At 41.5% G+C, this 27,120-nt stretch overlaps 1 protein-coding gene across 5 annotated transcripts in view; it reads right to left on the bottom strand.

The window, feature by feature from the left end:
* KALRN (kalirin, RhoGEF kinase) overlaps positions 1-27,120 on the bottom strand; it is a 626,732-nt gene that overhangs the window by 223,403 nt on the left and 376,209 nt on the right. For all 5 annotated transcript variants that reach the window (XM_010834276.1, XM_010834277.1, XM_010834274.1 and 2 more), the window contains exons 22-27: positions 23,375-23,557; positions 22,023-22,141; positions 19,176-19,242; positions 18,503-18,612; positions 4,098-4,167; positions 1,425-1,514 (exon numbers count right to left, since the gene is read on the bottom strand). In XM_010834276.1, the coding sequence (XP_010832578.1) occupies positions 1,425-1,514; positions 4,098-4,167; positions 18,503-18,612; positions 19,176-19,242; positions 22,023-22,141; positions 23,375-23,557 (639 nt within the window). The remainder of the gene's footprint in view (positions 1-1,424; positions 1,515-4,097; positions 4,168-18,502; positions 18,613-19,175; positions 19,243-22,022; positions 22,142-23,374; positions 23,558-27,120) is intronic.

Here is a 27,120-nt window from a genome sequence, read left to right as displayed (position 1 = left end):
TATTCTCATTTCTTCTTCCCCCTTGTTCTTTCCATGCATCCTACAGTGATCCATTTGATTCTGTTCATGTTATAGCCAGTAAGTCACTCTCTGGGGACCAGTATCATATACACATCATTTGCCAACAGGACTGTGCTCACCCAAAACCAGAGGCCCTGACAAGGCACATCAGCTCTGAATCTCCTCTTGGCTTCCACTACAGAACAAGTGCTCGACCCTGGCTGCACGTTACTCTCACCTGGAAATGTTTAAAAATCTCAATGCCCAGGCCAAATCCAGGCTGATCATAACACAATCAGGGCTGGGACTGGAACCAGTATTTTTCATAGCTCTAAGGTGATTCCAAGGTGCAGTCAAGGTTGAAACAATTGTATTAGAGTAGTTAGTGATTCTCAAACTTGAGTGGGCATCAGAGTCACCTGAAGGGCTCCTTAAAACTCAAGATTGTTTCATTCCAGCCCTGGGGATTCTGATTCAATAGATCTGGAGCAGTGTCCAAAAATAGGCATTTCTAATAAGTTCTCAGGTGATAACGATGTAGCTGAGCTGAGACCACACTTTGAGAAGTCCTGCATTTGAGGAGCTATAGAGGTGGCTCAGATGGTAAAGAATCTGCCTGCAATGTGGGAGACCTGGGTTCAATCCCCGGGATGGGAAGATCCCCTGGAGGAGGGCACGGCAACCCACTCCAGTATTCTTGTCTGGAGAATCCCATGGAGAGAGACAGGAGGGCTACTGTCCATGGGGTCACAAAGAGTTGGACATGACTGAGCGACTAAGCATGCACACACACACAGACACACACACGCTGTAGAAATGGAACATCTTAATTGGCACCTGCATCCTAGTACACCTCTTCTACACATGAGATTTATGGCTAGCTAGATCTGGTGTTGTGTGCTTAGCTGCTCACTTATGTCCGACTCTTTGCAACTCCATGATGTTGAGATATACAGGCAAATGTGCCTTATCAGAAACCACAGCACTTGAGATGGGATGAAATAAAACACAACATTGTTGTTTTGTTATTTATGAGTCGTGTCCAACTCTTTTGCAACCCCATGAACTGTAGCCTGCCAGGTTCCTCTGTCCATGGGATTTCCCAGGCAAGAATACTGGAGTGAGTTAATACTGGAATGAGTTACCATTTTCTTCTCTAGGGGATCTTCCTGACTCAGGGAATCAAACCTGTGTCTTCTGCTTGGCACATGGGTTCTTTACTATTGAGCCACCAGGGAAACCCAAAACAAAAGATAAACAGTGGTTTTGGCTTTTTCCATGTTTTATCCATGAGAGAGAGGATTGTGGGGGGGGGCCAATAAAGAAAAATGAGGAACAAAGGATAGTTAGAAACCCATAATCTCAAAGTAGAGAAGCATTCCACCTGCTCGTCAGTGGCTCAAGAATGGAAGTTCACAGCTTACATCAAAGAAGGTGCCTGCATGCTCCAGGATCAGCTGGTTGGAATCAGGCTTGTTTTTACAGTAGGTGACGTACATCTGAAATTTGTCTGCCTAAAAAAACAAAGATAATAATAGATCAGCATCCATTAGTTGCTCCCTTCTGTTTACCGTACCATCAAGTGCTGTGCAGTTAAGCCCTTAGATATTGCCTGGTACAGACAACCCTGTGGCAAATGCCCTGGGCTCATTAGGCCTGTGCTACCCTAATAAACTTGGGGTACTTTTTTCTTATCAGCAGGGGAAGAGAGCTCACTGAAAGAGAGTTCATTTAAAAACTAGTCTGTACTAGATAGAATTAGAAAAATCAATTTACAAATCATAATATGTCCTGAAGCTGGACAGAATTTATTGAGAGTATCCCCCTTCTAGCGTTACCTATAATTTGCTTCCCATCTTGAAAAATGATAGCATTTGCTTTAAAAACGAAAAGTCAAAGAATGAAAATGAAGTGTAATCTCAGCAGAAGATCTGCTTGTACTCTAAATGTCCCCATGGGGGCAGTTTCTAGGGCATGTCAAGCAACTGTGCCACCATCCCACATGTGCCAGAAGCAATGATGGGGGAAAACGAAAGCAGGGTGACCCTTGGGGGGTCCTAAGTGAATCCTAAACAGTGAATCCCAAACAGATTGCTTCTTCAAGTCAAGAATCGTATGGCTTGGTAAAAATTCATCTCTTATGTCTTTGACATCTCCTGGGTTTGTGCTTCACAGCCTTTCCACTGGGAAAGTTATGTGTACTTTGGCCACCAAGCACTTTTCCCAACTGTGAAGTACTCCCCATCCCAATGCCTGCATAACATTGGGGATGTCCTCTTCTAAAAAAGAAGCCTAACTAAGTGCTAATTATAGCAGGTTTCACTTATGCCAGCACTTACTTTCCCAAGTACTCTATACATACTAACTCATTTGATCCTTATGAGAACCCTATGTGATGAGTTCTTTTATTATCAACCCACGTAACAGGTATGAAAATAGTGGCATGAGGTTGGTTGCTGTTGTTTAGTCGCTAAGTCATGTTTGACTTCTGTGACCCCATGGACTCCAGCCTGCCAGGCTCCTCTATCCATGGGATTTTCCAGGCAAGAATATTGGAGTGGGTTGCCATTTCTTTTTCTCCAGGGCATCTTCCTGACCCAGGGACCAAACCTGTGTCTCCTGCATTGGCAGGCAGATTCTTTACTATTGAGCCACATGAGAAGTCCACAATGTAGGTCACTTTAAATTCAGAAAGCAGTGGAGCCCAGGCAAGTTGACTTGAGGCTTCTTGGTCATAACTCTTGCCGTTATGGCAACTCTTTCTACCCTTTACTCCTGCATTATAGTCATACATTAAGGTGATAAGACTTAAGAAATCACTTTGAGATAATTCTTGGCAAAATGAGCATATTGTATACTAAAGGTTTTCTGAAACCAATTTTATGTACTATTTAGGAGGCATTCATCATCCCTAAGAGATGCTAATAAATCATACTTATGGTTGATTGAAAGGCAAATCCACAAAATGTATGAAACAAGACACCAAAAAAAAATTCTTTCACTTAATGGTCAGTTTCATTTTTTCTCTACATTGGCTGTGCAAGGGATCATATACTATTATTAGCAATAATGTGAACTGTGCATGGGCTCATGTATTTAGAGGTGGAAAATGTATTAGCACAAAATAAAATGGTAGTCTGAGACTTCCTTAAGAGACCAGGCCAGGGAGTAAATGTTACAGTTTCAGAAAAAGGAGGCAACTCAGGTCTAGAGTTGCAGGATAAACTGTGATATTAATTATATGTCAATGGACTATTCAACATCCCAGCTCCTCTGAGATCTTTCCATCTATAAAATATAAAACATAACCGCAGCCCTGCCTATTCCATAGGGCTGTTAAGAGCGCAAACTCTCTGAATTGTGAAGACACTGGAAAAGTAATTAGCCTGTTTTGAGTAGTAGTTCTAATTAGTTAATTGTTGAATATTTAGAACTCCTGGCCCTGGGGAAAGATTTCCGTGTTCAGTTGCACTTATTGTACTAGGTGGGCTTCCCTGGAGGTGTTGGTACACATATCACGAGCCTGAACTCAGGATAATAGGGCATGGAGATACTAACAGAGACTAGTGTTTCCATGTATATAATTAAAACCTGGTACATTCAGCCCATTTACTTGGCCCATGACAACAGCTCCAAGAAAGAGAATGACTACGTATACATCCTGTAGGTCAGAATTGGGATGGATAACCAAGGAGTCTGTTCTCTTACTAAGGAAGAAAATGTGAACAATGGCTTGGTGGACTTCTAAAGTTCTAATTCCCTCATCCTGTTAAAAATAACTCGTGGATGGAGCTGGAACAGTTCTTCTACCAGGGGTGGTGGTCTTATTTCAATCTCCTGACATTTCAGTTTTCGAAAGTTTTTTAAGGTAGATATCAGACACAACATCTAAGGACCTTTCCCAAGGAGGGCTCTGGTGCTCAGTGATAGACTGCTTTCTTTCAGATCTACTCATGGATCTTCTCTACAGCCCCTGGTCCTGTGTTAGAATGTCAGTGACACCAATCATCAGTCAGGCACTGAACAGTGATGCCATCTGGTATCACCTGTACCCCTGGAAAACAGGGGATCGTAGGAGGAGAAGTTCAGTAGGTTACCCAAGTAACAAAGCAGTGTCCCACATCCTCAGGCAGCTGCTCATACTTCTCCAGTTCTTTGAGGAAGATGCTGCAGGGAGGGAGAAAGGCTGAAATCAGACATTCTGTACTGTTGGACCCCTCCCCACCAGAGGCTCATACTGAGGCCAACCCAATCTCATCAGCTCCATTATTTACATATGCCTTCTCCACTTTCTAAGTGATATGCCGTAAGGAGCAATTTAAAATATATTGGAACTAATTTCATTACATTTTAAATTAATTGATTAATTAGTGCTACTTAATTGTTTCCCTTAAAGGTTTACACTTCTCAGGCTGAAAATGATGGAATATGATACTTGTGTTGGGCATTTCAATGGTAACTATGACTCTATTTTTTAATACAAGTAGTCTGAGCATGTTGCAACACTTGAAAATATATAGATATAGGTATCAAAAGACCAAAATAATACTATCTATGATCCCAGAGGTAAGGTGGAAAAATTCTGAATCCTATACTGACTTCTTTCCAATTTTTCACTTTCTTCCATCAGTACCCAGTTTGTGCTAAAAACTGAGTTAATGCTTCTTGTTGCTGACACTGTTAGGAAAGAAAATTTAATGGGGAAAATGTCATAATACATTTCAAAGCTGAATTGAATTACTATCGAATTTTCTGCCATTGTGAATATCTACGGTATGGCTCCTTTTTATGTTAATAAATAATAAAGAGCTGACCACACCAACTTCAAATTCATACATTAAACAGTTGGTTTGAGGTCAGAGAATACAAGCTCAAATAAGCCAGAATCATTGGAATGGCATTTTCTTTTTAAAAATCAGACAAAGTGTTACAAGTAATTATGAGGTTGTAGGGAAACATTCTGACAATGATGGACGATGGTATAATCTTTACAGGTCAATTCGACAATACCTATCAAAGTAAAAAAGTACTTATCTTTGCCTCCGCAATTTTAATTTTGGAAAATGTGCTATAGTTGTAGTCACACATATGCAAAATGAAGTATACATATGCATATTCACCATGGCACTCTTCATAATAGCAAAAGGCAGTGTATAGACGACAAAGTAAACCATAGTACATCCATAGAACCATATACTATATGGCTATAGGAAATGGCAAAACTTTGTAGGTTTTTACATGGAAGAGCTCCAGGGCAAGCTGTTAAGTAAAAAAGGCAAGATGTAGAAGAATGTACCTAATATTCTGCCTTTTGTCTAAGTAGGGGATATATATACTGTTATTTCCGACCCAAGAAACTAATGGTTAAAGTGTATAATTTTAGTTTTGCAAGATTAATTCTGGAGATCTACTATATAGCATAATATCAATAGCTAAGATTATTGCATCACATACTTAAAATTTGCAAAGAAGATGGATCTTTTGTTAAGTGTTGTTATACAACAATAGAAAAGAAAACTTTGGGAGGTGATAAATATGTCTATGGCCTTGATGGTGGTGATAGTTTCATGGGTATATAATTATCCCCAAATGCACCAGTGTTTTTGTGATATTAAATATGTACAAATTCTTACACCAATCGTACTTCAATAAAGTGGTTAAAAAGAAAGTCTTCCCAAAACAAAAAGTCAACCTACTGAACGGGAGAAAACACTTGCAAATGATGTAACCAATACAAGGTTACTATCTAACATATATAAATAGCTCATACAACTGCAAATGAAGCAACTGACAAAGGATTAATTCCAAAATATATAAGCAGCTCATATAGTTCAATATCAGAAAAACTAACAATGCGATCAAACAATGGGCAGAAGATCTAAACAGACATTTCTCCAAAGACATACGGATGGCCAATAAACACATGAAAAGATACTCAACATCACTCATTATTAGAGAAATGCAAATCAAAGGTACACTGAGGTATCACCTCACACCAATCAGAATGACCAAAATACTACAAACAATAAATGCTGGAGAGGATGTGAAGAAAAGGGAACCCTACTGCACTGTTGCTGGGAATGTAAATTGCTACAGCCACTATGGAGAACATTACAGAGATTACTTAACAAACTAGGAATAAAACTACCATATCACCCAGCAATCTAACTACTGGGCATAAACCTTGAGAAAACCACAATTCTAAAAGATACATGCACCCCAATGTTCATTGCAGCACTATTTACAATAGCCAGGACATGGAAGCAACCTAGATGTCCATCAACAGATGAATGGATAAAGAAGCTGTGGTGCATAGATACAGTGGAATATCACTCAGCCATAAAAAGGAACACATTTGAGTCAGTTGTAGTGACGTGGATAAACCTAGAGCCTGTTATACCGAGTGAAGAAGTCAGAAAGAGAAAGAAATATTGTGTATTAATGCATATAAATGGGATCCAGAAAATAGTACTGACGAACCTATTTACAGAGAAGAAATGGAGACGCAGACACTGAGAATGGTCTGGTGGACACAGTGGGGGAAGGAGAGGGTGGGACAAGCTGAGACAGCAGCACTGACACATATGCACCACTGTGTCTACAACAGACAGCTAGCAGGAATCTGCCGTGTAGCACAGGGAGCCCAGCTGCGTGCTCTGTGACGACCGAGAGGGCTGGAATGAGGAGGGGACGGAGGCTTAAGAGGGAGCAGATATATAATATGACTGATTTGCACTGATGTATGGCAGAGACCACCACAATATTGTAAAGCATTATCCTCCAATAAAAACAACAACAACAACAAAAAACAACGCGATTTAAAAATGGGCAGAAGACCTGAATGGACTTTTTCTCCCAGGAAGACATACAGATCGCTAACAGGCACATGATAAGATGTTTCAACATCATTAATCATCATTAATCATCAGATAAATGCAAATTAAAACCACAATGAAGCATCATCTCACACTAGTCAGAATGGCTATCACCAAAAGGAACACAAATAACAAATGTTGGCAAGGATGTGGAGAAAAGGAGCCATCCTACACACACACACACACACACACACACACACACACACACACACACCTGTTATCTGTGTTCTGTTTTCAATGACATAGAATGATTTGGTTTTGGTTTAAAGAAATATATATGTGCAATTAAAAAATGTTTGGCAAGCCATATTTGTAAGGCCAAAATGCCAATGATTTATAGAATCATGCTGCTGAGTCACTTCAGTCGTGTCCAACTCTGTGCGACCCCATAGACGGCAGCCCACCAGGCTCCCCCGTCCCTGGGATTCTTCAGGGAAGAACACTGGAGTGGGTTGCCATTTCCTTCTCCAATGCATGAGTGAAAAGTGAAAGTGAAGTCGCTCAGCCATGTCCCACTCTTAGCGACCCCATGGACAGCAGCCTACCAGGCTCCTCTTTCCATGGGATTTTCCAGGCAAGAGTACTGGAGTGGGGTGCCATTGCCTTCTCTGTTTATAGAATCATAGATGATATTTTTTGTCCATCTGCCATTGAAATTTTCTACTACAAATAAGTATTACTTCAGTAGTAAGTCAGTTGAAAATGTTTGAAGACTCCTAGCAGTATCCATTTAATGATAATCATCTTTCCCCTGAATTCTGGAGTATCCTGATTTGAATCACTGAACAGCAGTGATTACAATGCAATTTGGGCTTACAAAATGCAAATATGCAGTGCTCAAAAATCAATAAAGATCGTATTTACTGCTACTTTTAGAAGAACTGCAGGTGACCCACATGTATTTAATATGAATTCTAAATTAGAAATAGAAAAATATTATATAATGCTGCAAGTTTCAAATTTTTTTACAAGGACAAGAAGAAAACATGTTTTTTTTGTTGTTGTTGCAAAGAGAACAATCTGGATCATCACCACATACATAACATATTAAAACATTCATCTATTTTTAATATACTATAATTTTTATTTCTGGAACTAAATTCTAAAGGACATGTATTGTGTGGGTGTTTTCCATGAGAACACTAAACAACATAAGGTACAAAATCTTCACAGGTATTTTTTCAGGTGTTGAGATAGTCTTTATGGCTGTTTCTCATATTGGCCTTCAGGATAATCTCAGTGAAGACAATGGATAGAGATTCAGCTCTGAGATGTGATGGGCTGAACAGGACCTGGGAGTTAGGGCTGGAATGGCTTGGTGAGTCGGGGAAGAGCTACTCTAGGACAAGGACTGGTGAAAGGAAATGAACCGCTTTAAAGAGGAGTAAGCACAGAAGAGCACTCGAAACAAAAGAGAAGGAGGAGAACCTGGAGCCCCAGGCGCCTAGGATAAATGCTCCTGGGTGTAGGAAACTTCCACTTGCCCACTTTTGGGCTCTCGCTCCAGTCCCCTCACTCTGACCACTATGGTATACAGGTTCTTCTCTATTAAGAGTGACCAAGGAAATGATACGATAGCCTGGATCATGACATTCCATAGAAGATATAAAATTGTATCCTTGTTTTAGAAGTTGCAAGGACTCTGACGACTCAGGGAGAGCTTCCCTCTTTCCTTAACTTATGACCAAAGGTCAGTGACTTGGTCACTTAAGGTTAATTTTAAGTAAAAAATGGTAATTATGCCCACAGAGTTGATAATTGATCTAGAGGCTGAAGAGAGTAATAGCAATTTTTGGTGACAGTAGCTGCCTATGGGAGGATACTCCAAAAATTCTCAAGAAATGAAAGCGCTTTAAAATGAATTAAGTACATAGCATATCATTTCTAGAATTAATGCCTTTCTGGAAAATGAAGGTTGTAACAGCAACTGCCACTAGCCCACTCTTCTACTAATCCAAGGCCTCACTTTCCTTTCCTCCCCAAACCAAGCTCAAATAAAAGAACCAGAGTTCACATCTAGTCACAGTTGTCAGTAGGGGGTCTTACAAAGTACCATTTTTCTCAATTTTAAACAACCTCGTGTTGCGAGGATTTAATAAACTCATGTAGGTAAAAAACCCAAAGCAATACCTGGTGTACAGTAGGCACGAAATTAGTTTTTCAGGATCAGTGCCTCCCAATTTTAATAAGCTCCACTCCTGGAGACTTATCCCCAGGAAGCTTTTCCCACCCTGCCCCTGGTAAAAATCTATAGTAGATTGTCTTCTCTGAAAACCATATCCTGGGAAAAATATTGATTGGGGTTATGTAAAAATTGGATTTCAAGGTCACATATCATTTAAGCTTGGAAATTCTGGGTTAAATTGGTTTGTTTATGAAGGGACTTTCAAAATCCTATAATATGATAAGGTACATTATATCTCTGAAATAAGTAGAGTATGCAATGCTTCCCAAACTTCTTTGCAAGCAGAACACTTTTGGGGAAAGTATCAGACTTTGTCTCAAGGAACACTTAGTGATCCCTGCTCCTGCCTGTGCACTGTCTTCTGGGTTAGGATCTGAGCATCTGTATCATTTAGCAAAACTCCGTGGGTGATTTTAATGCATCCAGTCCATAGATCAGCTTTTGAAAGCAATTTTTTGGGGCTCCAGAATCACTGCAGATGGTGACTGCAGCCATGAAATTAAAAGATGCTTGCTACTCGGAAGAAAAGCTATGACCAACCGACACAGCATATTAAAAAGCAGAGACATTACTTTGTTAACAAATGTCCGTCTAGTCAAAGCTATGGTTTTTCCAGTAGTCATGTATGGATGTGAGAGTTGGACTATAAAGAAGGCTGAACGCTGAAGAATTGATGCTTTTGAACTGTGGTGTTGGAGAAGACTCTTGAGAGTCCCTTGGACTGCAAGGAGATCCAACCAGCCATCCTAAAGGAAATCAGTCCTGAATATTCATTAAGGACTGATGCTGAAGCTGAAACTCCAATACTTTGGCCACCTGATGCGAAGAACTGACTCATTGGAAAAGACCCTGATGCTGGGAAAGATAGAAGGCGGGAGGAGAAGGGGACGACGGAGGATGAGATGATTGGATGGCATCACCAACTCTATGGACATGAGTGTGAGTAAGCTCTGGGAGTTGGTGATGGACAGGGAGGCCTAGTGTGCTGCAGTCCATGGGGTCACAAAGAGTCGGACACGGCTGAGCGACTGAACTGACTGCCCTTTCCAGTGTGCTTCCAGCTGGCAGATCCTACATCCACTCTATATGGTTTAATTTTTAAATAAAAAAGGTAGGAATTAAACAAGCTATCCTGTGATGGGCATATCGATTCATAACTTTGAGTAAGTTGTGCACTACCATCTCAAGTAATTGTTGAAGACCAGTAGCAGTATTAAACCCTATTTTGCTTTTTAATTTGAAACTTATGAAGACAACAGGTTATGTACACTTGATCAGTATAATTCTACCTACTTCAAATAGACGTGATGAGTTTAAATTAAAGCACAAGAAGTCACAACACTTTTCACAAATGATGGGACATTCCTCCTCAGCTGTGCTATAGCAACATCTTGGTCTTTACCACTTCAATAATTATGTGTAATAAATCATGGGAGAATGAGCAAAGCAAGAAGTTTAGGTGCTTGTGTGAATATCTGGGGTTCTTTCAGAAATGAGTAAAACTTTTAAAGAAATGTCAAGATTCAAATACTGTATGATATCACTTTTTTGCAGAATTTAAAAAATACAACAGACTTATGAACATAACAAAAAAGAAGCACGCTCACATATACAGAGAACAAACTAATGGTTACCAGTGGGGCGAGAGAAGTGGGAGGGGCAATACAGGAGTAGGGGATTAAAAGCTACAACTATCAGGTATAAAATAAAATCAGCTACAAGGATATACTGTATAACACAAGGGATACAGTCAGTATCTTAAATGGAATATAACCTTTAAAATTGTGAATTACTCTATTGTACACCTGTATTGTACATAGTGGGGCTTCCCTGGTGGCTCAAATGGTAAAGAATCCACCTGCAATGTGGGAGACCTGGGTTCAGTACCTAGGTTGGGAAGATCCCCTGGAGGAGGGCATGGAGACCCACTTCAGTATTCTTGCCTGGAGAATCCCCATGGACAGAGGAGCCTGGCGGGCTACAGTCCTTGGAGTTGCAGAATCGGACACGACTGAGTGACTAAGCACAGCACATCATACTTAGTGTACAACAACTACACTTCAATAAAAAAGAAATGTCAAGATCTAAGCAATGCTATTACTCTATCAAATTATTGTGATGCAATACATTATGCAGTTACTTTATGAGGAAAATGCTTCCCTCCGGCTTTGGATGGGATCCTGGGAAATAAAGCCACCAGCATTATTGACAGAAAAACTTTGTGAGCTTTGTCATTGCTGCTGCTGCTAAGTCACTTCAGTCGTGTCTGACTCTGTGCGACCCCATAGAGTCACACGGCAGCCCACCAGGCTCCCCTGTCCCTGGGATTCTCAAGGCAAGAAAATTGGAGTGGGTTGCCATTTCCTTCTCCCACGCATGAAAGTGAAAAGTGAAAGTGAAGTCGCTCAGTCGTGTCCGACCCTCAGAGACCCCATGGACTGCAGCCCACCAGGCTCCTCCGTCCATGGGATTTTCCAGGCAAGAGTACTGGAGTGGGGTGCCATAAGCACTATGAAAACAGTACCATTCCAAAGGCACCCTGGGCCATTCTGAAACTTATTTTTGCCAAAGGTAAATTTGGTCTATAGTCTTACTGCTTCTAGAGGAGTGTGTCCTTCACTGAGGACCTTCATATCAAGGGTACAGCTTGAATTTAAAGGGGAATACATGCGATGGCCTTGTTTGTGCATGCTCTCAGGCATGGGCATATACACTTGTTGGTAAGAAGGGGAATGAAGCAGGGTCACAGTGGTAACAAGAGAAAAGTAGAACAACAAGGAGACATAAACAAATAAAGCTGGAGGCAGGCTGGGGAGAGAGGATCAGGCTTATTGCAGGCAGCCCAGGACACTGCCCCTTATGCTTCTGCATACAAGAGGAGCTAGAGATCATTTCTAAGGGACCCATTGGTGACCAGATAGACCCAGAGCCCAGCATGGAAGAGGTTCTGGACTGCAGGCCAGGACAGCTGGTTAGCACACTGAGCAGCTGTTAAACTACTGGAGGGTTGTGTGCACCCCAGGGAAGGTGCCAGATGGCTCATACAAGTCTTTGCTCAGCACAGTGTGATCATCTGGGCTGAGCCATGACAATCACCAGGCTCTCTCTTTATTTCACAGCAGAAACTTCTGCTGAGGTTAGAGGTGGAGAGGGAAAGGTGCACACGGCTGGACTCTTACTCGGTATACCCCCACCCTCACCTTAAACCTCAAGCAGCAGCTTACCTCACGGCAGTGCTACCTGTTGAATATGTTTTGCTAATATTTCCTAAATTTAACTTTTGTGATTAGATGAATCAAACAGTACTGCACAAACATAAGTTTAATGTTAAAGTAAAATATAAACAACTAATCTTGCATTTAATGTTATTCATAGGCCATTGACAGACAGGCTGTTTAGTAGCTAGGCATGGACACCAAGAAGTTAGTGTGTACAACTGAAATGAACATGACTTTGACACACCAAAATGAATGTTTAGACTTTGTTTTTCTTTGGGTACTCCCCCATATTTATAAAAGTAGCACTGGAAAAAAAAAAACAGCAACAAAATCGCAGCTATAATTTTTTAAGGCCCTACTGATAAGTGTGTAAGGCTCACAGTTATCTCTTAGAGTTTAAATTTAGGGCCCAAGAAAAAACACACTAGGATGTCCCCTTCCTCTCTGCTTGACATTTGAATATTAAGAAAATGACAGTGTGAAAATAGGGAGTCATGAAGACGTGGATTCTTTGGCTGTGTTACTCAGTTTGAGCAGGTCACGAACCTTTGTAAGTTCCAGTTTCTATGAAACAAGAGAGTAGAATAGAATGAGATTTTCCTGGTGTGGGAAAGAAGCACAGAAAGCAGAGAATACAAACAAGGTGCCTGAGTACAGGAGGGAGAAGGAGAGGCCAAGCAGGGAAAGCAGCTGCCCCCTGGCAGAGGGGCCTTTAGATGAGGCTGTGGCCTGCACACCCCTTCTCTCTCCACTTGGGGGAGCCAGCGCCTCACCTTGTAGCTACAGATCCACCCTCTGCATTCCACGGGGTTGTAGAATCAATTTAGAGGGTGGAAACCAGCATTAAAGAGGAAGGAGAACAGAACCTAATCCAAAATATCAGAGCTCATCACACATGGTGAGGGTATCATTTTGCAGGATTTAATTTTCCTATTATATATAATATATAAAGCATGTGCATATCAGGACAGGATATATAATTTTTCTTTGGCTCATAATACAAAATGTTTGAAAAACACTTAACTGACTCCCCTGCCTACCAAAGGAGACAGGGAGGGCTAGCTCTTTTTCATCCATCTCTCCCCTTCCATCTCACTCTCCCCCTCTCTATACTGCCTCCTCTAGTACTGTCCACTCTCCCTTCCTCTCTCCCTTCTTCTCCCCATCTCTTCTTTCCCTTGATATCCACTGTCCTCACTTCTCCTCTATCCAGGTGTTCTATCCCACTTTCCCACTCAGTCTGTCTCTCCTCCCTTCCTCCACACTCTGGTCGCCACCACTCCTGCCTTGCACCCCCTCCACCCACCACCTTGCCCTTCTTGTGCCTCAGTCTCACAGGAGCGGACGTGACAAGACACAGTCCACTGGGAGTGTGACGGCTTCACCTTCCCCCACCCTTGACCCAGGATGGAGACTCACTCCCAGACTTCTTCATTTCAGGCCATTATTGTAAGGGTGTGTGACCTGGACGACATACCTATGGAAGAAATGGGTTGAAGTGTTCCTGAGATTTGAGGATGCACATTGAAGCTGGTTAGATATGAACCAAAGCAACCAGACTTGGCAGTGCCAGCCATGGTCTGTGGAGAGGAGAAAGGGACCGCCCCAGCCCCTGGAATCTATGCCTAATTGTTCAATGGGGAGATGTCACAAAATGTGCAAGTCACTGGGCCTTCTCTGGGTCTCAGGGCCCTTATCTGTCAGTGGAGACAATTATGCTTGATGCTCAGGAAGACCTTCTGATCCCTGACAACAGAGATTTTTATAAAAATGTTATTGCCCAGACTCACATATGGCCATATCTCCAAAAACTGAAAGGGAAAAATTAAGTTCAGATTTAACCAAAGGGGATGAGCATTTTAAACAAACTGTTGTCCTTACTGAAGCTGAAAATCAAATACAAGGCAAACCGAAAATGAATAATTTTCCCACATTACAAGCTGTAGGCCAGTCAAAGTGGGGAGAGAGCATTAATAAAACCATCACCACTGGGGAGATCTATGTATGGCATTTATTACCTTTCCTGAGTACTCCCAGAATGCTTAACAAAATGCAAAAAATAGATCTAGGTTTTGAGTAGATAAGTGCCATGGTCTTTGGATCTAGTTCCATAGATATGAGATGCAGAATCAACATAGGGAGAGCAGAGGGTAAAAACCAAGTATCACTCCACTTAAACCTCCAATGTGTGTTAACATCACTACTTGTAACTGTTAAATTCTACATATATGAATTGTTCTTCTTTACAAAATTTTGGTACTGAATGGAACTTCTCCATTCAACACCTACAAAGACAAAGCTCCTACAGGAAGGTCACACACACACAAAACCAATCTTGACTGTCATTTTTCAAAGTGACATCATTTAGAAGGATCGATATTAACTAGCCGAGTCGTTTAACATATTCACTTTTGGTCTAGATACTAATTTCCTAGTGCCTCAGCTGATGTGGTTATGCAGGCCGTGTCCATCTCAGTCCCTCTGCCTCTCAGTCTCTCTGTCTCCAGTCTTCCTCCCTCCCAATCTCTTTCCCTCACTCTCTCTCTAGAGAAGATGCACAGAACCTGAGCTATGCACTAGAAATCAGAGGAGTCTGTTTCTCTGTCAGATAGCACTTAATTATAAATTTGAAAAGATGCAAGCAACTGGGGTTAAAAAGAACCTTTTGATATGTTTAGGTTAAAAAGTGACCATTTCAGAAAAGTATTCCTAAAGAGCAAACTAGAGTTTGGACAATTGCCTGGTCTTCCCAATAAGAAGTACCCAGGAAACTCTTTCATTTAGACATGCAAATGTTTTGCTTGTCTAGAAGGTTCTGACAGTGGTGAAGAAAAATAATGATTTTCCGTATCTTGAGATTTTCATAAACAAAAGACAGAATTATGACTTGAATGGCATTAGCCACAAGTCTGCAAATTTTAATTCTATTTTTAGCCCATCCATACATTCATCCACCCAACAAACACTCACTTAATGTTTACTGTGTGCCAAGTATTGGGGTTATGCAGTGAAAGATATGACCTCTTATGGAGTTCACAATTTCTGCATTTTCAAAGTTGGCTTAATTGCCATTTTTAATATTACTCGTTAGAGATTTTAGAGGGTTATACTTTCTACATTAGTCAAATTTTGTATGACATGAGAAGAAAGCACATATTATGAGTAGAGTAAATAAAGCCTTAAGTCTTCTAGATCCTACTGGGAATTAATAAACAGCTTGATTTTTTTGCATGTTCCCCTAAATTGTGGACTATTTAAAACATCTTTTGGTGGATAGCTTTCTAAATGCATTACAAGTTCCTTGCTTTTTCATGCAGGATATGCCAATGATTCATTATTAGCTATTACTAATAATATATTATTACGCTGTATCATAATACAGTGGTTCTGTTGGGCCCTATATTGGGTTATACTGGGACATAGGATCATCTGTACCAATGGAGAATAGGTCTTGACCACCTTGATCTTTTGGGTTCTTTTGACTCTTTTTTGAAAGTTTCTCCTTCTTTCCTGTCACGTACTGATACCAAGCTACTTGCTCAAATTCTTGATTCTTATTTGATGCTTCTAAATTGCTATGGGCTTGGAAACAATCTGACCAAGAAATAGAGAGGGTTTTATGGGAGACAAGAAGGAGTTCCTCTGGAAAGATAAGAACTTTATCTTTATGCTATTTCTTTTGGTTGGTCAGAGGCTGGTTTTTATTTTCTTCTTGTTTCTTATAATGTTAATAAATAGGTAACATTTTTGGGGTAGCTGTGTTCTTAATCACTGAATTTATTCCTCTACAAAATGCGATATTCCTATGGCTTAATTTGACTTTTTATTTTATGGAGTTCTTAGAACTCTATTTTGTAACTGTTAGGTAGATCTTCAGCTACTTTTTAAATAGACTACCAAACAGCTTGCCTTGATTTACTGGATTGATACCTTTAAACCACAATAAGGCAAGGTTATGCTAGATAATCTGTTGTTATTTAGTTGTTAAATTGTGCCCAACTCTTTATGACCCCATGGACCATAGCCCACAAGGCTTATCTGTCCATGGGATTTCCCAGGCAAGAATGGGGAACATGGAGTGTTCCAAACATGGAGTGGGTTGCCATGTCCTTCTCCAGGGGATCTTTCCAACCCAGGGATTGAACCCATGTCTCCTGTATGGCAAGTGGATGCTTTCAAGGCTGAGCCATAAGGGAAGCCCAGATATTCTGTTACAATTGGTCAATTTTGAAACGAAGAGTCTTTCCCCTTATACACTGATTTGGCAAAAACAAGGCTCACATGAAGTGCGTATAGTGATCTCTGTATTTCTATACCTTGCCAATTTGGTAAGAATGTGAGCAAAGTGAAACTTCTGACTAAATCCCAGAGATCATAAATCAGATAAGAAAAGTAACATGACTTACTGCTTTCTAGGCTGATATCTTCCCAAATATCTAGGGAGATGGGATAATACTCAACTGAGCTCAGATGATGGAATGTGGGGTCAGCGGTCAAGAATGGATTTATTGGGATCTTATTAAATAGACATGAAGAGAAAATATTGCTGTCGCTGGAGATTTCCAGACAAAAAATATAGAGAGTATAAAAATTTGGATTAAAAAAAGACTAGAAACTTCTATCAAGTACTCCAGAGAGTCAGAAGGTATTTTCACCCTGGAGCTTACTGCTTTCATAATCGGATAGGGGAGCTACATATTTTATGTTTCCTTTAAACTAATGCCATTTGATGACTTTACAGGGGATTAATGATCAGGTGTTGATGAGAGGAGTGCCTCTTCACCTGCTTTTTAGACCTTTTAGAGCTCAGCATCCTTTTATATCCAACTATTACTTGCCAGGTGGCTCAGTAAGAATCCGCCTGCAGTGCAGGAGATGCGTGTTTGATCCTTGGGTTGGGAAGATCCCCTGGAGGAGGAAATAGCAACCCACTCCAGTATTCTTGCCTGGAAAATTCCATGGACAGAGGAGCCTGGTGGGCTATAGTCCATGGAGTTGCAAAGTGTCAGACACTGCTGAGCAACTGAACACACACACTTGCCTTTGGTCATTCTTAGCAAAGAATGAGGTCTCATTCTCTAGAGCTGGGCCGTGCCATAGAGTAGCCACTTGTCACCTATATTTATTAAACAAAGTTGAAAACGCAGCTCTCAGTTGCATAATCACACATCACGTGTTCACTAAGCACACATAGCCAGTGGCTATGGTAATGGACATCACAGACACAAAACATTCCCACCTACTGACGGCTCTATGGCACAGTGCTGCTCTGGAGTCTTGGCTCAGGGGACTGCCACCCTGGTGCCCTGGCAGTTTCATCTCCAGCATGACAACTTCATTGAGTCAAAGCCTTGACTAGCCCGACCCTAGGACTTCTTCTACACTGTATCCTACAACTCTGAACCTCTACGTTAGCCCTCCTTTGCAACAGGGTCCTGAGAGAGCTCTAGGACTTTTTGTCAACATTATTTCTCAAGGTTCCCTCCATTTGTACATTGGAAACTGAGTTATTTCCATAGCTGGATATGTCATCTAACCAACCAGTATTCTTGCTGACCCTTTGTTAACGATTGAATATGTTTAGTATGCTATGGAAAAGATGTTTAAATCAGATTGGGAGCTGGAAGAAATGAGTTGTGAAGTTTTTGGGCTCTATGATTCTACTTATTTCAACAAAACATAGAGGGTTGATTGATGTTCTCCCCTATAAACTGTCAAGAAATATATTCAATTAGATAATTTGATTAGGTATCTATCAATTGTTTTGGTTGAGGGTGGGGATGATGAGGTAGTTAGGGATGAAGGGAATATTTAGGTCAAAAGAAAACATCAGTGGAACTTGAAACCTAAGGCCTGCAAAGTAGGATGGTTAACCTCAGATGAATTCTAATGTCAGGATTACCCAGAGTTTTAATAAAGAAAAGCTACTTTTACTTCCTCAAGCCTGCCTATTATTTTGATTCAGTCTGAGGATACTGGCAGTTAGGTTAGTCAGGATACTGCTGAACATTTGACTTCACTCTCCATTAGGAATTTTGGACCACTGTGGAGAAAGAGGAGTGAGTGAGAAAGAAGTCTGACAGCCATTGACTTAGAGATTTAACAGGCACTACTTTACTGGGAGAGAATTCCCAGTCAACTTTGGTCCACTTGTTGGGAAGCTGTGCTGTTGGGTATTTATGGCCCTAAGTGTACTCCACTGAAACCCTCCACCACCAACCTACTTGTTATGAAAATCATAGATCTCCTGGATGTTGCCAAAGATGATATGCTCCTTATTAAGGATCCCAGGGGGGATCTCCTCCACACCACTGGTCATTTCCCACAGGTAGGTCTGTAAGACAGCAACAGTTCCATCATTGGCAAGCATTGCCATGTGAAATACATGCAAAATAGGCCTTAAAAACTTGTGGGGTAAGGGTCAGACTAGGGATGCATGTAGAGCTTAAAAAGTGAGATGGTAAATAAGCAGAATGAAAAGAAAGAAAACCTGAATGTTCTATTATCTTGATCTGCTGTTAAGGAAATTCATCCCAGCAACAGCACAAACTCCATACTTTTATTTATTAAACATGCTTTGAGTTTGACTGTGCATCAGCGGGGAGATGTAGCTTTTCAGACTTAAGTTCATTGACTGTGTCATGTATTTTATTTTGAATTCATTTTCTTTACATGCTTTCTTTTGCTGGGTCTAGTTCCAATCTCGGAAAAGTTTGTTTTCCAAAGCACTTTTAATTCTCATGCAATTATTACTGACTTGGGGAAAGAAGTCTTCTGGCTGGTTTTTCATTCTTCAAGCTCTGGGATAAGACAGAGTACTGAGCTCCTCTCCAGTACCAGATGTGGCAAGGACATCATTTTCTAACACAGCTGAGAACTGATGACCACAAGACTTACCTCTAAGCACTCATGTAAGTCCCTCACATAAGCCTTCTCTGTCTGGAGCAATTCTGCCATAATGAATCTAGAAGGAAACAAACAGGCTTTAATTGGTTAGAGAGAGAACACATCCCTTCTTTCAAACTTCACTGCCCCCACCCCAAGCATTTATCACATTCTTGAATGTCCTTTATTTCTACTTGACTAACATAAATCTCTTCCTCTGAGCCCCTCTCACTCTGAGCATTTGCGTTGTGTCCCTTCAGTACGCTTGTGCTCAGCAAGTTCCATACTTACTCCCCTCCTTTCTGCCCCAGGTCTACCATGTTGTGATTCTGTGCTGATATTTGTGTGCTCTCAGTTGCACGTGTGTGTGTGGGCACAAGCCTGCAGCACCGCTCACACTCACTCTCACCAACTAGACACCAACTCAGCTTCCTACATTTCTCTTAGTGTAGCTCCCAGAATGCTGATTCCTGCTCAGTAGAATTGCTGACTTACACCAAAATGGTTCACAGTTCCAGAGGTTAAACCAGGTTTAAAAGTCAGAAAGGGTAGCAAACTGTTTTCTGTAATGAACCAGAGAGTAACCACTTGTGGGTCACTCAGTCTCTGTCACAAGCACTCAGCTCTGTTGTTGGACGTGAAAGAAGCCACAGACATACGTTAAAAAGAAATAAGTCTGGCTGTGTTCCAATAAAATTATTTATGAACAGAAAATAATTTCATCTAATTTTTATGTAACAAAATATTCTTGTTTTGATAGTTGTCATCATTTAAAAATGTAGAAAATAATTTTTAGTTTATTGCCTATATAAAATGGGTGGTGGGCCAGGGGTGGCCTGTAGGCCATAGTATGCTGACCTCTGGCCTCCAAAGGGACTATTTTACATTGCAAACTACTGTGCCTGAGGCTGAGTGGGTGATCCCAACCACAGGACAAGCTAACAATGTTAAGTGACTGCTCTTCACTCTCCCGAAAAGAGAAGCCTGTGCCACACATTTGCAAGTGCAGGGCTCCTTTCTCCCCGACTCCTAAATAACACAGTGCCCCTGGGCAGACATTAAACTTAAAGACGTGGGGCTTCACTGTGGTGTACCCACGTCTTTCACAAATTTGTATTATAAATGGTCCTTCCTAGCTGGCATGTGATGTGCAATAATATCTAATTTAGCACAAAGTATATTTTTATACATTTATTTTAGATTTTCTACGTCACTGTTTTCATGGTACTTTATAATAAAAATTCCTATTTATAATGTGTCACATCAGATAAAAATTTAGAGATAGATTATCCACAGAGTGTTCCCTATTGGGAATTTCACAAGAAATGTCAAAATAAGAGGCATCTTCTCCTGGACCTTTATCTTCATGGTACTTTTGTTTTTTTAAAGCAATACACTGTTCTAGCAGTGGCCTTTCCATTAAAGTATAAAAATTCCCTTTTGGAGGAGTTAATAAGCCACACTCTTACTATTCTTGCTCTATTGGTAGATGGAAAGTCCGTGAGCTTTGAAGTCAGACAAACAGGAACTGAATCATGACTGCTGTTTCCTAGAGGCAGCTCTTGCTTCTCCAAGCCCCAGACTACTCAACTGTAACACAGCTGATCACAGAGGGCCGCTGCAAGGATTAAACAAGCTCACGTGAGCACAGTTCCCAGAACACTGTCAGTTCTTGGTGAAAAAGCAAAGAAGGAAGATCAGAAGGAACGTAACCCCACGTGCTTTGAAAAGCTGTCTTTGATTTTACTGCCTTGGATTCTGGCAAGCTTCTATCTTCGCCTTTTTTCTCCTTCTACTTTCTGCAGTTTTTCCTGTTTTTCTTCATAATATAGCTCCACTACCCTCTACCCCATTTTCTTTTACTTTCCATTCACCTTTACCATCCTCTGGCGATTTGGAGACCCAGAGAGAGCCAGCAGGAAGATCTGTCCTCACACTCTCTCCTCATTTTCCTCCCTGTTATGGGTTGAATTGTGTCTCCCCTAAAATGCATATGTTGTGTCCCAACTCCCGGTACCTTAGGATGTGGCACTTATTTAGAAATAGAGTCATTGCAGATGCAGTTAGTTAAGATGAGGTCATACTGGCATAGGCTGGGCCCCCATTCCAAAATGATTAGTATCCCTAAAAGGGGGGGAAATCTGGACACAGGCCTGTGTTCAGGGAGGATGCCAAGTGCACATGAAGACAGCCATCAATATGGCAGGAGAATGGCCTGGAGCAGAGGCTTCCCTCTCAGCCCACAGAAGGAACCAACCCAGACAACACTGTACTTTCAGACTTCTCGCCTTCAGAACTGTGAGATGATACATTCCTGTTGTTAAAAGCATCTACTTCATCATACTTTGTTACAGCAGCCCAAACAAACTACTACACTCCCAGATGAAACACAAGCTCTGACTTCACAGACCACCTTGAATTTCTTCAGCTCTAAGGGACCTGTGGTCCTAGTTTATTTTGATAAAATCAACTACAGAAGACTTCTTAATCTTAGCACACACTTTTTTCCAGCATTACCTGAAAGGACTCTGTCAAAATGCTCTTCATAAAGTTTGCGCATATCTCTGGCTGTATGTAACTGTGTAACACTGATGTAAAGGAAGCAGAGTGGCAAGACTTGGTTTGTAAAGTTGACTTGGTTCATTGTTTCTTCTCTCAAATGCCCTACAGTTCTTGGTTAGTGTGAAATGTGGGTGGAAGCATCCCGTCTGTCCATCCCAACCTCTGTAGGTGGTCATGAGGACACATCCGCTAGTCTAAAGTGATGGGTGGCAGTGAAAACCAAGCACGGCTATGAGGAACCTGCCAATCAAGCGCAAACTGCCCCCAACCCCTGCCCACATGCACACATAAACATACTCTTTTTTCCTGGCTGATTTCCGCTTCTCTTCATTGACCTCGTGGTTGGCATCCCGGAGCTTGACCTCACGATCTGAAAGGCTTGCTGGGATGATGTCCAGCTCCAGGTCCTTGTTATCCTACACACACACAGATCACAGAGGTCACCTTGGAGATGTTCTGGAAAAGCACCTCAACAGTTGGGGGAGGCAGGGGACAGGAAAAACAGAGAAAGATGTAATGGAGAAGGATAAGAAGATGGGGAATCCCAGCAACTGCCACCCACAAGCACTCTTCTTCATAATTCTTCAAAAACGTTTTCATAATGTTTTTTCAAATAAGAAAATATAAAATGTCCAAGTCAAATGTTCAGGACTAATATCTACAACAAAGGAAAAGAATGACCACACTTGATAACTAGTGTCATATTTCTCCAAGGACTTTGGCTCTGTTTGGATCTACACACACACACTGGTCCAAGGTTGACTATTAACCATTAAAACAGATGTGAAACAGAAATGCATAAATACAGAAGGAAACTTCCATTTGTCAAGGGAAAGTAAAAAAAGTAAATATTTTTATTTAAACAAACAACTTCTCTGGAAATAGAAAGCTAAATGATAGAATGATTACTGAATTTTCTAATTGCCCATTCCTCCTTACTTCAACCACTGTCTGGTATTTATATAGGATGAAAACCTCTAGGGAAAAAAGCTCATAGGTTAAAGCCTGGGGGAGATGTTAATTCCCCCAACTTTAGTGGTTTGACCACTTTATTCTGTTTCAGAGTATGAGCTTATTTAAAGATTTAAGAACTAGAAATCCTAGGATTAAATTGCTACCCTGTATTTAGCTCTTAATTCATAGGTTACTGACCCCTATTATAAAGAAGAGATTAAAAAGTCAGTCTTCTTTGCTTCCTGGCAAAGAGTGTCTCTTTTCAGTTGAAATGTCAAATAGACTTTATACATACTGCATCCCTTATTCTTAAAAGAGCATTATTATACATACTGAGGACTCTAATCATTTGCTGGTCAACATAATTGGGTGGAAGACAGTACTGATGAAGCCAAGATAAGGAGTTTAATCCTCAAAGTCAACAGTTAACTCTACACGTAGAAAAACTCTGTTCTGTAGCCATAGGCCCCACCCCTGACCAGCCAATTTACAATATACACAGCACCAGTTGTGGGGAGTTGGAAGTTCCAGAAAGATCCAGCCCATCTAGGAGAAAAACCACACAAGGCAAGTGCTGTAGGCGCCAACAGCTCAGAAAGATTCCTCTGCAATCCCAGCTTCCTTCCACAGTGAGGAGCAGCAGTCCTGAGGGAGAGGGAAAGGAAGATGCCCCACCTGGGAACCCCCACACCTACCTCCGTGTTGACTCCTAGGGCCTTCTCCAGGGAGTACCGGTATTTTCCCATCCTCAGTGAGAAGTCTCTGTAATGCTTGTCCACTGTGGTCACCCATTTCCTGATCTCTGTGGCATGAATGTGACCTTTTTCCACAAAGCTATCAGCCAGCTGAATCAGAAGCTTCACCTTCTCCTTTGTTTGCTGCCCCAAAAGATGGTCATAAGTTACTAGCTGACCTTCACTCTCATAACCCATCACCCCATCCGTCTTTCCTTCTTCACAGCAGCCATAGAGACCTCAGAGCCAGACTGCTGGGATTTGTACCCCAGTGCTGTCACTTATAGGCGGGAGGTCCTGGGTAAGCTACTGAAACCCTCTGTGCCTCAGTCCCTTCATCTGCAAAATAGGGGTCATAACAGTGTTTACATCATAACATTGCTGTGAGCATTACATGAGTTGACAATGCAGGATGGGTCTGAATACAATGCTCAAAATAAGAGCTCAGTAAGCAATATATGTTAGCCAGTATGATTACTGATGTAAGAATCTCTTATGTTAATATAGTACTATATTGGTTTACAGAGCATGCTAATATCACATCAGAGGCTTGTTTGAGTCTTAAAGCATCCCTAGAAGGCTGGTGGAGGGAGGCGGTGAAGGTCTTATTGAGTCACATATGAAAAAAGCTGAGGCTTTGAGAGGCTTAGGGCTTGTCCAAGTTCATACAACCTGTAAGTGGTTGAGTGTATTTGCCTCTTGTCTATAGTTTCTAGTTCTCTCCCTTCATTGCACTGGCTTGAAGAAGGCTTTCTAAACCTCAAGTGTGTTGGTACAGCCAGAATCTGAAGAAATCTAACTAGCAGGTTTAAGAGTAAACTCTGTCTCTTTCACCACCAGGATCTTATCTTTAGTTTTCTTTAGAGAGAGGAGTGAACAAAGCTAGTTTCCATCACAGGGCTAAGTGAGGTGGAGCCATGGCATATATTGGGTTAATTTCATTCCTAACAAGAGTGTGTTCAACACCTACTCTGACCACACCAATGTGCAGAGGGGTGTGGAAACTGACTTGGGGGGTAGACAAGAGAAGAAAAAGAGATACTCATTTCCTACCAACAGTCTTTATTCCTAGAGGGACAAGACTTTCACCCAGAGCAGTTAAACAACTCAGGGCATTGTATAACTGAATGCCAAAATGTAAAGCATGTATAGTTAACACTGCAGTGATTTTAAAAAAGGAAAAAAAATAAAGGTGGGCTGGCCGAGGCAGGACAGGTCTCATGGGGGAGGTGGGGTCTATGTGCATTAAGATATAGAAATGGAATGGCTGTCCAAACAAGCAAACGCTTGCTCATCTTTTATCCTAAGTTTGGGTTTTGAAACTCTAAAGTCTATTAGGAAAGTCTGATAGATTTTAAGAGAAAAGAAGAGTATTTAAATACTATTCTGAAAAATAACCTTTTTCTTTCAAACAGGGGGAAAGTAAGTCCAAAATTTGGACCATGCTACAATCCAGATAACTGAGGGAAGCAGGCAGAAAATCACTGGAGCAACAGTGGAACAGACAGAAGAGCCTTTCATTCCTTATGCCACCACCATCACCCTGGCCTCTCCAGGCTCATCTACAGCCCCTCCTCCCATGAGAGACTGATCCTTTCAAGAAATGCCCGAGGTCTGGTGGGAAAGGCAAGAAGAGAACTTGGCCACCACACAGCCAGGGCTTCCGCTCTCCAGCAACTCACTGAACACGTCTGAGCCTCTCCTATCTCAGTGCAGTGGGCTGGTCCCTGGGGCTGGGAGACAAGCGGCCAGAAGAGCTTTAGTGTGAAGGAGATAAGGTGGGTATGAGGACAGGAGAAACACCTCTCTAACCATGAAAAGGCAAACAGCAGCAGCACTGAGAATCAGTCAATAAAAGATACCTGGTATTCCAAGAACTTTTAAAAAACTTTATTTATTTGGCTGCACTGGGTCTTAGTTGTAGCATGTGGGATCTAGTTCCCTGACCAGGGACCAGACCGTGCACTGGGAGCACAGAGTCTTAGCCACCAGACCACCAGGGAAGTTCCCCAAGGACATACATGTCATTGCATTTGGGGTTTTCCCCCTGGAAAACAATTTTTCTTAGTTTTTTTTTTAACTTTAAACATTAATTTTGTAGCTATAATCAAGAAACCTATCTTTATATAAAAGTCTTGGAAATATATATCTATTCTCTGCTATTGGTATGGAGACTTGCGTGTGAGATGGGGGTTTATAGCCTATTGGTAGCAACAGTCCTACCAGAGCAGCTATAGCAGAGGAAATTATATCCTGAAACATCAAAACTGATTTCAGCGTCAATAAGGAGAATGGCATGTGAGCAAGAGCATTCCAGGTACATGTGGAACCCGGGGAAGCAAACAGACAGTGAAATGAGCAGCACAGAAAGGCCTTCCTCACGTGGCCTCACCTGCCTGTGTGACCACAGCTCTCTGTGGCTCCTAAACTCCAGCCATGTTGAGCTCCGCCTGCCCCTCCTGCAATCAGTGGCTCTTCTTCACCTCTGGCTTTATCTAAATGTCCCTCCTCCCCTCCCAACAAGCTGAGGGGGGATTGCCCTTCCCAGTCTTCACACAGTACCACACACATGCTGCTACTTCAGTGTGTATCATCCTGAGTTATTTATGTGTCTCCTTCATTAGACCATATGTTTCTAAGAGATAAATGTGATATCTTACTGATTTGTATCAGCAATGTTTAGTAGGTATAACATAAATGTTGGGAAAATGGATGAGTGGGCAAATATTATGCTGAAAGGTGAGCAGAGCTAGGCCAGCAAGAGTTGAAGGCTTACATGGGGAAGAATTGTTGTTCAGTCAATCAGTCGTGTCCAACTCTTTGTGACTCCATGGACTGCAGCACCTCAGGCTTCCCTGTCCTTCACCATCTACTGGAGCTTGCTCAAACTCATGTCCACTGAGTCAGTGATGCCACTCAATCATCTTGTCCTCTATCATCCCCTTCTCCTCCTACCCTCAATCTTTCCCAGCATCAGGGTCTTTTCTAATGAGCTGGCTCTTCACATTAGGTGGCCAAAGTATAGGAGCTTCAGCTTCAGCATAGTCCTCCCAATGAACATTCAGGATTGATTTCCTTTAGGGTTGACTGGTTTGATCTTCTTGCAGTCTAAGGGACTCTCAAGAGTCTCCTCCAACAACACAGTTCAAAAGCATCAATTCTTCAGTGCTCAGACTTCTTTATGGTCCAACTCTCACACCCACACATGACTACTGGAAAAACCATAGCTTTGATTATATGGACCTTTGTTGGTAAAGTAACGTCTCTGCTTTTTCATATGTTGTCTAGGTTTGTCATAGCTTTTCTCCCAAAGAGCAAGCGTCTTTTAATTTCACAGCTGCAGTCACAGTCTACAGTGATTTTGGAGGCCAAGAAAATAGTCTTTCACTGTTTCCATCATTTCCCCATCTATTTGCCATGAAGTGATGGGACCAGATGCCACGATCTTTGTTTTTTGAATGTTGCATTTTAAGCAAGCTTTTTCATTGTCTCTTTCACCTTCATCAAGAGGCTCTTTAGTTCCTCTTCACTTTCTGCCATAAGGGGGTGGTGTCATCTGCTTATCTGAGGTTATTGATATTTCTCCCAGCAGTCTTGATTCCAGTTTGTGATTCATCCAGACCAGCATTTTGCATGATGTACTCTACATATAAATTAAATAAGCAGGGTGACAATGTACAGCCTTGATGTACTCTTTTCCCAACTTG

The sequence above is a fragment of the Bison bison genome, unplaced genomic scaffold (assembly GCF_000754665.1).
Source record: "Bison bison bison isolate TAMUID 2011002044 unplaced genomic scaffold, Bison_UMD1.0 scf7180017864032, whole genome shotgun sequence".
In the NCBI taxonomy this organism is placed as follows: Eukaryota; Metazoa; Chordata; class Mammalia; order Artiodactyla; family Bovidae; genus Bison; species Bison bison.
This window is presented reverse-complemented; position numbering and strand designations above follow the sequence as displayed.